This window comes from Thamnophis elegans, chromosome 14 (genome assembly GCF_009769535.1).
Source record: "Thamnophis elegans isolate rThaEle1 chromosome 14, rThaEle1.pri, whole genome shotgun sequence".
Lineage (NCBI taxonomy): Eukaryota > Metazoa > Chordata > Lepidosauria > Squamata > Colubridae > Thamnophis > Thamnophis elegans.
Window position 1 is genome coordinate 24,823,972 of NC_045554.1, and position 13,017 is coordinate 24,836,988.

The following is a 13,017-nucleotide window of genomic DNA, read 5'->3' on the forward strand; positions in this document are numbered from 1 at the left end:
AGTCAATAACTATAAATGCCTATAGAATGTTCAAATTATTAGACTTATTTTTTAAAGACTGCTTTATTATAGTTCTAGATAGCTTAATAAAATGAACAAAATTTTAAAAATAAATGCTTGATCTGAAGAAGCCCAGTACTATTGCATCTTCTTTTAAATAGCAGAGAATAACTATACATCCAGAAAGCATATCAATTTTAACAGCATCTGTACAAGTATAGTCTGAAATGTAACACCACAAACAGTGCATAAGGTCTATGCTGTTTGTTGCAAGGAGGCAAATTGTTGGGAGGCAGAGGCAGATATTTTCCCCTTGTTTTCCTGCCCAAAAGCTAGGTGCGTCTTATACTTCGGAGCATCTTATATTCTGAAAAATACGATAGTTCATCTTCATTGATTCAGCATGAAACTGTCATTCTTTGTTGCATTTGGTAAAGATCTGCCCTTGATTCTTTCTGCCTTCATCAAGGTATATTTCAATATGTTAGTTTGGTCTGTATGCAAATTAATAAAATGTTTAGCTTTTTGCCCTTAACATGGAAGTTTTGAAACTTCTCAAGAGGATTGAAAGTCAGAGTAGAGCTAGCAGCCTAATCAGAGGAGGAGGAGGAGGAGGAGGAGGAGGAGGAGGAGGAGGAGTCGTGGGAGTCAAGGTCAGCATCAGGGCAACCTAAGAGTTCTGAGGGGGAAGAGGGAATGGAGCTGGCAAAGAGAGAGAGAGAGGGAGGGAGAGAGCCTGGGCCATCCGTCAGCCCTCAGATGGAGAGTCAACAGCCCCCAGGTCTGGAGGTGGCTGGTGAGGAAGTGGAGGAACAGCTGGGCCCAGTGCCTGACGTGTGGATGCACTGGAGAGGAGAGCAGTGGAAATCCATAGGCCGGTCCTAGGGAAGGAAGAGCCATTGCTGCTAGAGAAGCCCCACCCTAGCTCTGGGGATAAAAGGAAGGGACAGAGATGAATAGATTTGGCAGACAACGATTCATCTCCCTGCTGGACAGAATTGTTAGCCTGCGGTGAGAGAGAAACTTTTTGCCGAGGCTGCCGGCGCTCCTAATAATGGAATCTTTGAGTTCACTTCAGAGAGTTCGTCGTGTTTGTGGAGCTGGGTGAGAACACAAACATTCTGTCCCTGCAGCACTTTGTCAGGCTTCATACAGGCTCATAGTGAACAGCCCTTTCTCCTGGATTTCCTTCCTGTTCCCCCAGTCGCAGAGAAGGAATACGGCTGTTTGGCCAAAACAAGAGGACAGAATCTTTGGAGACCTCTCAGAATGGAGTGAGTTGCAGTTTACCTGTCAGCATTCAGAACAGGAGGACAGAAATAAGCTTGGTCCCTGCTCTTCTGTGGTTCACTGAGCGCGCAGCTGAGTTGCCTGCATGTGCGAGAGGCATGTCCGTCTCAGAGCCTCTGTCCTATCCACCTTTCTAATTCATTTTAGCTGGGTTGGTAGCAGTTGTAACACTTGTAATAAGGTCCATTAAAGACGAAGCAGGTGAATTTCCATACCACACAAAGCTCATTTGACCTTTAACCTCGGTTAGTTTTTTTTAACCTTAATGTCTTATGTGAAGGAAGCCAGGAGAGCTGATTGTATAGTGGAGGAGAAGCCAATATGTGGCTTCTGTAAAAATTGGCCATTGAGCTTACACATTTCTTTGCTTGGAGACTCTTTTGCTGAATGTGCATAGGGTTATTATAGGGTGATGGGGATAGAGCAACTGCTGAAACCATCCACATGGGCATATGCTAACTCCGTGATGGCGAACCTATGGCACATGTGCCACAGGGAGCACACAGAGCCATTGATTTATATGGATTTCTCCCGTGACAGTAGTGGTAATTCAGGCCTGGTGTAATGGTTGGGCAATGGCTTTGTAGGCCAGATTCAGCTCCTGGTATCTCCTGGCAGGACTAGAAAGAGCCGTGGCTGAGGAGTGCTCTGGACTTTCCTCTCCTTTCTATCTTTGCTCTTTGTTCTTTTCATCGGATCTGCTGAGGCTTTATCAGTCCAAGGTCTCCTGCTCTGACTTGTGCTTGCATGGCGTCAGCTAATAGCATCCAAAGTCCAGTATTGCAGGACCGCTGAGCCTCCCCCTCTTGTTTTTAGCCATGGGAGGGGACCGCTGCTCTCCTTTCCCTTGGAAAAATCTACAGCCTGTTGCTCTCCCAGGGGACAGAGGTGCTGGTATCTCCTTTCCCCCTTTTTTCCTTTTAAGAACTGACCACCTGGGCCACATCAAAAGATCTTTCTGAATGTTCTTCCAGCCATTTCACTGCACTTTCCTCATCTAAAGCATGAGGACATGGCCCAATGCACAGAGGAGTCAGATCACCAATGAGTTAAGTGGTACAATCTACAATCAACTTGGTTTGTTTTAGGGTTTGTTTGCTTGGTTTGTTCCGCGAGTGTAGAGATGTCATTTTGAAACCACATGGAGAAACTCTTGTTTCATTTTTAGGGAGAAAAGGGAAATTTGGAGGGAAACTGAAACTAACGCATGGATTAGTCATTTCTGTAGCCCTAATTTTTTTTTTAAAAAAAACCACCCAATATTTTATTTGGGCTTCCTACTGCTTCAATCGGCTGGTGCTGAGCAGCTTGTGCCTTTGATGAAAGTATAAAAGCAACAATAGAAGCCAAAACCAAAAGACTCCCATGTGCCTTCCCCCTTAATGGGGTGATTCAACCATCCACCCCCTCTCCGAAGGCTTCCAAAAGAACCAGGTCTTCGGGACTCTGGCTACTTAATTGAAAGGAGCAGTTCTTACACCTGGAGGCTAGTTCATCATGGAGAAGACTTGACATCAAGGTCCCTCAAGATGACATTCCTTTTTGTGGCAGCACCTTTAACATAAAGGATCTCATCATTTTCCACTTGGACCAGGAAGTCTTTAAAATACCTAGTCCAGGGATGTCAAACTGGATTTCTTCAAGGGCCGGATCAGCATTGTAGTTCTCCTCTGCAGGCCGGCCGGGGAGGTTCTGGTAGGAGCATGTCACAGTTTGGTGCAGAAATATATATTCAAATATACCAAAACTCCACATGTCAGATTTCCAAGTTTCAGAGACGTTTGGCTCACTGATAGTCAAACACGTGCTCTCAGTAATTAGCCCAGGAACAGCTTGACGACAGTTCCAGACCATTGCATTCCCAGATTCCTTTCAGGCAGCTTTCACTGACTTAAAACTCTTGTATGTTAGATCAATCTTCCCCAATCTGTTGTGCTTCAAGAGTGTCACACAACAAGGCCAAGTCCTGCCTGGCAAACTGAGCTGTGACGTCAAGTTACTGCATGATGGTGTAAGGCAGGAGTGTCCAAACTTGGGAAATTTAAGACTTGTGGACTTCAACTCCCAGAATTCTCCAGGCTGGCTGGGGAATTCTGGGAGTTAAAGTCCACAAGTCTAAAAGTTCCCAAGTTTGGACACTTCTGGTGTAAGGTAATTGGTGCCTTGCAAGTTGATGGGCAGATCTTTACATGCACTTGCAAACGTCCCAGTATTTCCTTTTTTGCATTCAGGTAATAGCACTCAGCAATAGCGCTTAGACTTACCGTATTTTTCCGTGTATAAGACACTACTTTTTCTTAAAAACATTTACTTGAAAATTGAGATGAGTCTTATACACAGGAGGTTGAAGAGAAGGCTGCACATGCCAGATGAGCCTCTATCTTATGTGCAACTGTATCATTCCTCTCTATTGTAGTTATTTGCTGTATCACATTGCCACTCTAGGTTTCATCTCTATTGTTCCTGTGATGCATTTCCCGTTCTTGTTCTATTATTCACGTTAACGATGGCTTCTGCACAGTGATGGATTATAGTGTGCTTACTACAAGAAATTACATGAAACATGGGGGTGTCTTATACACGGAAAAATGCGGTATATACTGTGTCATAGTGCTTTATAGTCCTCTTTAAGCAGTTTACAGAGTCAGCATCTTATCCTCAGCAATTTGGGTCCTCATTTTACTGACCTTGGAAGGATGGAAGACTGAGTCAACCTTGAGCCAGTCAGGATCGAACTGCTGGCAATGAGCTGAATTAGTCTGCAATACTGCATTCTTACCCCTGTGCCACCACAGTTCATACCAGTGTGAGAATATCTTATGGTACCTGACAGTGTCATCCCTGCTGTTGTATTGTCCAGTATTTTTGCTATCAGCACTAAATAAAACGTAGAAATGTTATTTTTAGTTGCATTGATAATGGAGAAGACAGCCTCGGTGAAGAGAATAGTTTGCTTCAGTGTGGAGTAATTATGCTGGGTGCCATGATTAACTTTCAGGTTCAGGTTTAGGACATTGTAATCATATCAAGATACTTTTTACTATCTGAAAACATTTATATTTCAAAAGGCTTGTTCAAAGTCATGCTATGATGATGATGACGTAGGCATTTCATTTCTATTCATTTCATTAGAATTAATGAATCATTGTGCCAGCATGTCAGAAAATGCTGATTTGGATCAGTGACGTGGTTCTTTCCTTCTGTTTTTCTAGGAATCCTATTTTCATTGGACTTTTGGGGTAACAGAGTCCGACTGCTATGGAGCCATTGAGGTTGACAATGGAAACACCATCCTCTTCATCCCGAGGCTTCCAGAGAGCTATGCCGTTTGGATGGGAAAGTAAGATGCTCCCCTCCCCACCCTCAAATTGAAGCTTTTTGAACATGTTTCTGTAATGGGCTGAACAATTCAGAAAACAAATGTTCTATAATTACCAGTATTTCCTTTCGGAACAACATTGTTTATTTTTTTAATTCATGTTTCCTAGCAGGAATCTCAGGTACATTGTTGTTTTGCTTCTGCTGATTTATTACATACACTCTGTGTGTGTGTGTGCACGCGCGCGTGTGTGCGAATTGCGGCATCCATTGGGCATAGGCTTAATGCTCTCTGGTCTCTTGGAGGAAATTACCTGAGAAGACTGGTATCGATCGCTTCTCTAAAAAATCTGAGTATTTCAGGAATTCAGCTGGAATGGAATAATGTAATTTGGCATAACCAGTCTGCTGGAGTTAGAGCTACCAGAAAACAATATTTTTGAAGCTCACATATTTTTTTAAACAAATTAGAATTGGGAAATATAATAAACTAGGTGATAACCCGGAATTGCCCAGGTATTTATTTATAGGGTGAAAATGTCCAGACCAAACATAATTTCTAATATTGGATTTCCCTCCTTACTAGAGGGAGCCCCCTTGTGGAGTACTGTGAAGCTGTTACCATGGCAACTCCACTGCACTGTATAGTAGAAGCCATTTTATGGCAGTATAGTAGAAGCCATTTGAAGGCACAACAGGCTGTATCTTAACAGAACAAACATCCCGAGGGGTTTTAGGGGTGTCTTACCCCAACAGTATTTTCTTCCAAGAGTAAATCATCTGTGTAAGTCATTTGGTTGAAATTGCTCAAGGCGTTCCAGAGTTATGCTGGAACATACACACATAGACATGTATGTGCGTGCAGACACACAAACACACACTTTTATATAGAGAGATGGAAATGTGCAGAGATTAAGCATCCCTGTAATGTTTTAGGTCAGTAAGAAAAAATAATGGAGGGGAAAGGAGAGAAAAGGTTATGGAGGGAAAGCAAGAAGTCTTTAGAGGTGCTGGACAGAACTAAGCAGGATGCCCAGGAATATGGGACTGGTTGCCCACTGGGGGATGTCAGAGCTGAGGCATCACTCTCCTTTTCTTCTTGTGAAATAGAGAGAAGGGAACCAATCCTTATCAACCATGGGAATGATGCCAAACAGGAAGGCTTGGCTAATGTCTTCGGTGGAGGAATGAAATTAAGACCGTCTTTGCTGGATTAGAACCCGAGCTTAAATTAACAAGGAGAAAGTCATCCAGCTTTTGAAAATGTCCTTCTGGTGCCTTGTGGTTGGCTGCAAAGCCTTCAGCTGCTCAGGGCTTCCTTTGGGCCCCTGAACATTCTTGTGGCATCCTCAGCCATGGCTGTCCTTTGCGCCTCTCACGTAACCTCTGTGCCATTTGCAGGCACATTTCTAAAGAGAGCAGAACCCAAGGTGGAGAGGAGTTGGTTATCTGGGGTCTCACCATGACTTCTGGGCTTATGTGCCAGAGTGGTGGGGAGCTGTACTTTCCACAATGAAAAAGGATGGAAATTTGATTGTGGGGAGAAATATGCAAATGAAAATGTGCTTTTGGAGCATGCTCGCTCTCTTCTTTAGTGCATAGCCAAAGAGCCCTGGTGGTGCATTGGTTAGAATGCAGTATTGCAAGCTAACTGCCGGCTGCCAACAGTTTGATACTGATCAGCTTGAGGTTGACTCAGTTATCCTCCGGAGGTTGGTAAAATGAGGAGCCAGATTGTTGGGGGCAAGATGCTGACATTTGTAAACCACTTAGAGAAGGCTGTAAAGCACTGTGGAGTGGTATATAAATTGTAAGTTCTATTGCTTGTGCATAGCCGATGCTGGGCCCAACAAAGGCTAGTGCCAGATCTTCAGCTGTGCTGCTCAGTTGATCAGAGAATGCATGTTCTGTGGTCAGGTCAAAGAAGAAGAGGTCCCAGAAGCATGGAAATGCAAGATATCATTCTAAAATTCCTTCACAACTCCTTGTTGCTGCAAACTTTTATAACCTAGAAATATTTTTGTGTCAGGCATCTATTTTGTTCCCTCCGTCAACTGGATGGAAGGCAACTTTTTCTTCAAAGTGAAATAAAACAAGATAAGGTGGTTTCCTTTCATGATAACCTGAGAAGGAGTCTTCTCCTCACCCCACCAGTGAGATCAAAGGAAGCTTGGACACAGATTTCCTTAAAAGGCAGATTTCTTTAAAGTGCTTATCTGCAGCACATGATGCTTTCCTCATAAATTTGCAGAAGGAGGATCTAATGAGCTGGTTAGCTTTGCATAAATGAAAGAGGAAGGTAAAGTTGTGGGGTTCCTTTTTTGGGTAGTAACTGTATCCTGTTAAATGGGGCCTTGTAGTGTGTAAAGTTGTGCTTAAGAGTTCTCACAACCTGGCTCACCATGTCCTGAATGGAAAAATGGGGCCTTCTTGTGTGTAAAGTTCTGTGTAGACTCATAAGTTAACCTAAACAACCCACAATTGCAGACATGCAGACACCCACAGCATTTCTGAGAAAAGACCAGCAACTTCACCATTAAGCAGTTGGGTCTTGAGGAGAAGAATCAGAAAATCATGTCCTACCCTGCATTGCTGTATTGTGTTTCTAAAGAGAAAGGACTGTAGATCAAATCACATTCTTGCTTTCATTGCAATAAAGGTTAGATCTGAAGGCTTCGTGCTTGTGAAGAACATTTACCTTTGAGTCTAAAGTTGCTTCACTTGCAGATACCATGTGAACAATCTCTGTGAACAGTTCATGCCAAGTTAATCTTGTTACCTTCTTTGATAAAGTGACTAAATTACTGGACCATTGAAATGCTCTGGATATAGTATTCTTAGATTTCAGTGAGGCATTTGATAATGTAGACTGCACCCTACTTTTTGGTGAGACAGAATAAGTCAGGCTAGATTAGAGTCAGGACAAGAAGCAACGAGTGGAAGCTTGTCAGAAGAAGATCCAACCAGGAAATAAGGAGGAATTTCCTGACACAACTCTTAAGCAGTGGAACCGATGGCTTCCCGAAATTGTGGGCAGGGTAGATAAAAATTGATGTTTTAAAAAAAACAAAAAAACCCTGATTTTTAAATTTTAAATCAGATTTTAATTTAAATTTTTATCAAATTTATTTTAATAAAATGCTTTTGGAGTTAAAAAAATCTATCTAAAGATAGTTTTCTATTTAAGATACATTCACAATTCATTTTATTCAGCATGAAATGGAGGTTAGTTACCGTATTTTTCAGTGTATAAGATGCACTTTTTTCCCTCAAAAAGAGGCTGAAAATCTGGGTGCATCTTATACACTTAAAACAGCATTTTTTGCCTCCCGAAACCGCACCCCCTTCACCAAAATGGCTGTGCATAGCCTTATGGAGGCGTTCAGACAGCTGGGGAGGGCAGAAATAAGAAAAAAATGGACCTTTTTTTGCTCAATTTCCCCCCCCCCCCAGCCCCCAGATGCACTCTATAAACCTCCAAACAAAGCCTTTGTTTTGTGACAAAAAACAAGCCCGTTTTCACCTCCCAGGAGCACCCTGCAAGTCTCCTAAAGGCTATTCATGCCTTTTTGGGGAGGAAAAACGGGCCCATTTTTGCGAAAAACGGGCTGTTTTTGGGAGGTTTGCGAGTGCAATTTTTTTTAAATTTGCTTCTCCAAAACCTTGATAAAACCTTATACTTTGAAAAATACAGTAGGTAGCATGAGGCTGTAGATTCTGCAATATTGGGACTGTCGGTGAGTCAGAGGAGGATGACAGTGGCTCTTTAAAAAATATGATTTAAATCAAATCCACCCCGGTTGTGGGTGCTCCTTCACTGGAGGTTTTTAAGAAAAGGTTAGATGTTATGAGGACTCCTCCTTGGGCTGGAGGTTGGACTAAAAGACCTTCAAGGTCCCTCCACACCAGTGGTGAAATTCAAATTTTTTTACTACCGGTTCTGTGGGCATGGCTTTGTGGGCGGGGCAGGGGAAGGATACTGCAAAATCTTCATTCCCACCCCACTCTGGGGCCAGCCAGAGGTGGCATTTGCCGGTTCTTCTAATCACTCAAAATTTCCGCTACCGGTTCTCCAGAATAAAAGTGTGTATAAAAGAACAAGTTGGTTTTGAGCAGAGCTCACCAATTAACATCTTGGCAAAAAAAAACAAAAACACTTCAAACTGATCCCATCAGGCCTGAATATTGACATTTAGTTATATACATCTAGTTCATTCTTAGGCAATTTAAAATGTTCTTTCCAGTTGTTTAACATTCTCTTCACAATTGAACATATGTGCTGTTCTTTAATCTATCAGAAGCAATAAAAGCTCACATCTTACTGTGGAATTTGATGCAAAGGAAGCTGCTTATTCCATTGTTGCTTCATGATCAGCAACGGGTGTTAAGTTTTGGTTGTTCCCCCCTCCCCTGTCCCCCACTGTGCCCTGCAGCTTCTGAAAGGCAGTTAACTATATTAAAATAGAATTTGACTACTGATGGACACAGAGTTAGATTACAGATTTTATTATGGGTATTGCAATTATCTTTCTCTTACCAGCTGTATTGCATTTCATTTTAGGCATCATTTTTGTCTCCAGATGAGTTAGTCTTTGTGAGATGAATGCTATAAAAAAATAACAATTGAAATAATAATGCTAATATTACCTGTGAAAGGGATGCGTATTACAAGGGCTGACAATTGAAAAAGGGATATAGGTTCTAGTGGAAAGTTCACCCCTTGCTGCATATACACATAATCCAAGTGGTTTTTTTAAAGGCCAATCTAGACAAAAGTGAGCTTTTTATAACTCGTGAATGAAAAGTACATTGGCAGAACAATTGGGGAGTGTCTGTCAGAGTTACTTTGTCTTGGTTAGAAAACAAGTACTTTTTGTGAATGGTTCAATGTTCAGCGCTTGTCACATCCACTATGCAATTTCTTCAAGTTTTTGTTTTGGGAGCAAATATCCAGTGAAGAAAATTATCTAAAACCTTTTCAAGGTTTTTTGTCGTCAAAGAAGCGGAATGGCCCACTGGTGAAACCAGAGCACAGTATGACACATGAATTCTAAACCAGATATTACTCTGTAATAACAGCTAGGAAAGAAAAGTGTTTTCAAGATGAAAATGACTACAGAACGCCGGTAAACCGCTTCCCATCTACATCCTTATCTTTTCCCAAGAATTCCCCCAAGAATTTCTTCAAGGCCCAAGAGTATCTTCAAGGTAGGATCAAAATATAGGATGACACCCACCATTGGGCAGTTAAAACCTATTCACGGAAGGGAGAAAATACGGGTTGCCTCACCTCCCTTATTCCTCTGTTTCTTAGTCAGGGGGACCTAGGAAAAAGAGAATGGAAAAACTGATACCTGAAGTTGCCAACCCTGGTCCTAGGTACAAGTAGGGCTAACCTGCTCAGGTTTTGAAAAAAAAAGATGAACTTTGGCCTGTTAAAAGTGGAAATAAACTTTTCTGACCCAGCTCCTCAATCACGACAAACCCTCTGTAGCTAAAGCAATGATTCCTTTATTAGGAGCGCCAGCAGCCCTGCCAAAAAGTTTCTCTTTCACCACAGATTAACAGGTCTGTCTGGCAGATGAATAATTGTCTGCCACACCTATTCATCTCTGCCCACTGCCTCTTATCCCCAGAGCTAGGGTGGGGCTTCACTAGGAGCATTGGCCTTTCTGGCCTAAGGACCGGCCCACGGATTTCCACTGCTCTCCTCTCCTCTACCTTCTGGCAAGCCATGCGCCAGGCACTTGACCCAGCTGTTGTTCCTCTTCCTCATCAGCCACCTCCAGACTTGGGGGCTGTTGACTCTCCATCTGAGGGTGATGGACGGCCCAGATTCTGCCCCCCCCTCTGCCAGCTCCATTCCCTCTCCCCCCTCGGAGCTCTCAAGTTGCCTTGATGCTGGCCCTGACTCCCACACCCCCTCCTCCTCCTCTGATTAGGGTGCTGGAGCAGTGGCCAACAGGCCACCACACAAACTTTTAATCTCTGTTTGCTATCACGCCTGGTGGGCTGGGTAGGTATCCAAGGTTTATTAAGGAACAGCACAGTACAATTGAATGTTGGGTCCAAATGGAAAGGTTCCTGTGTTGGAAATCCATGGAGAAGCTGTGTCTACCCTTGGAGCAGATGCTTGGAATCTATTCACTTGTCTTCTCTTCCTGTGCCAATCTTTTGGGATTAGGTGGACAGAAAGTGCAATTGCACAGTTTAGGGCTTAAGACCACATACCTGCCATATATTATATTGCAGACTTCCATTCTGCTAATTAATGCTGCACCTGCCGTTTACCTCAATCTAATTATAACTGACGGAACGAGTCAGTGTATTGATTAAAGTTATTTGCTGAATCAAAACATAATGTACAACAGCTGGTCTGTGTACCACATATGGCAAAACAATGTAATTGCTTGCAGGGAATTATCTTTGGCCTGCAGTGTCCTGGAGCTGGTGAATATCTGCATCCAAATTTGCATAATTTTAAAAGGACAGGCTGTTCTGCCCATTGTCGTCTCTCTAGTTTTTCCCCAGAACCTGCTTTTCAAAAGATGCTTCTAGAGTGCAGTCAGATTTACCCTTTTGAGGAACGTGGAAGTAAGAAGTTGAAAAATGTGGCAAGTGTTGAATTTTCTGTCCATTCTGCCCAGAATATTTGATTCAGCATCAGAGAGGAGAGAAGTTTGGGCGTTTGAGTTGCCCAGAGTAAGCAGATTGTGTTATAATATTCTTGTATCCAGTAACATTCTGCAACATCTCATTATTAAAATGCGTGGCTCCCCTCCTGAGACCTTAAAAAGCAGGAGTCGGTGTCTACTATAGATGCTATCAAAATTCAGTCGGCAGAATGTAGGTATGGGGTCCATGGTGCTCTCTCAGCTTGCTTGTTTTCTTGTAAACGTTTCAGTACCCTAACTAGGTAACATCATCAACGGTAGTCTGTAATTAGTGCTAGAATGCAGCAGAGGTGGTATTTAGCCAGTTCTGACCGGTTCTATTGAACTGGTAGTGGAAATTTTGAGTAGTTCGGAGAACAAGTAAATACCACCTCTGGCTGGCCACGCCCCCATCTATTCTCTGCCTCCCGAATCCCAGCTGATCGTCTGGGTCTTCTTTTGTTGCCCTGCACAGAACGGAGCTGGAAAGCAGGTTAGTGGGATGGGGAGGGAATGGGGATTTTACAGTATCCTTCCCCTGCCACGCTCACCAAGCAGTGGTGAAATTCAATTTTTTTTACTACCGGTTCTGTGGGTGTGACTTGGTGGGCGTTGTGTGGCTTGGTAGGCATGGCTTGATGGGCATGGCAGGGGAAGGATACTGCAAAATCCCCATTCTCACCCCACTCTGGGGCCAGCCAGAGGTGGCATTTGCCGGTTCTCCAAACAACTCAAAATTTCCGTTACCGGTTCTCCAGAATCTGTCAGAACCTGCTGGATTTCACCCCTGCCACCAAGCCATGCCCACCAAGCCACGCCACAGCCACAGAACCAGTAGTAAAAAATTGTGAATCCCACCACTGGAATGCGGGTGTGTTTGGTGACTCAAGTGGGGCCAAAAAGGGAGTGAATAGCAAGGTCCGTCACTTGTGTAAGAACAATATTTAGATTTTGCTCCTCTTTGGCTCTCAGACCCTGAGAAAGAAGCTACATATCTCAAACACTAGGCCAGAGTCCACTCAGCTCTTCAAATCTCTTGCGGTGATTATGGTGCAGAAACCAGAACCTTAGCCGGTAACCCATGTTGAACTTAAGTGATGGTGCATAAGCTAAGAGTGTTGCATATCTGACCTTGCCAAGCCCAGCAAGGTAACCCGCCCTTCATAGATAGACAGATGCTTTGGATGAAAGAATCTAAAATTTTACGGGCTCAAGCTGAGTTCAGACAGAAGTAAAAACTTCAGGGTTGTTTCTTGGCATTTGTTTACTTTCTAAACCACACTGGCTTTTAAAAAGCACTCAACTGATTCCAGCACAACTGGAGAGCAGAAAAATACCAGCTACAGAATTTGAGGTAAGGGAATTTGGGATGCCAAGGATGCCATCTTTAGCAATCCTTGGCTCCTGCTTTCCTGATGTTCCATGATCTGGTAAAATGAATCACATAATCAGATTTCAGCTCTGCCACTGAGTCTTGCATTCCTCTTTGGAGAATTCTTGGGTTCATGCACACCATCTGGGCATAGTTCTTCTGCTTTAAAAAAAGATGACAAATTTGCTACTTGAAATAGCATATTTTGCTATTGTGAAACACCCCACTCCCCACCCTGGCCAGGGATCCTGAGTATTTCTGTGCCCATCATTGTAAACTTTGAATGTGGTGAAATCATCTTTACAGTTGTACTTTGGCTTCTAGCAGATTAAGACTGCAGGTATTTGTCCTTCCTTCCTTCCTTCCTTCCTTCCTTCCTTCCTT

At 43.1% G+C, this 13,017-nt stretch overlaps 1 protein-coding gene across 1 annotated transcript in view; it reads left to right on the forward strand.

Annotated features, from left to right (window-relative positions):
- The window catches only part of PEPD (peptidase D), a 174,740-nt gene that overhangs the window by 11,683 nt on the left and 150,040 nt on the right, over nt 1-13,017 (forward strand). Inside the window, exon 3 of the mRNA XM_032230515.1 lies at nt 4,503-4,630. Within this exon, the coding sequence (XP_032086406.1) occupies nt 4,503-4,630 (128 nt within the window). The remainder of the gene's footprint in view (nt 1-4,502; nt 4,631-13,017) is intronic.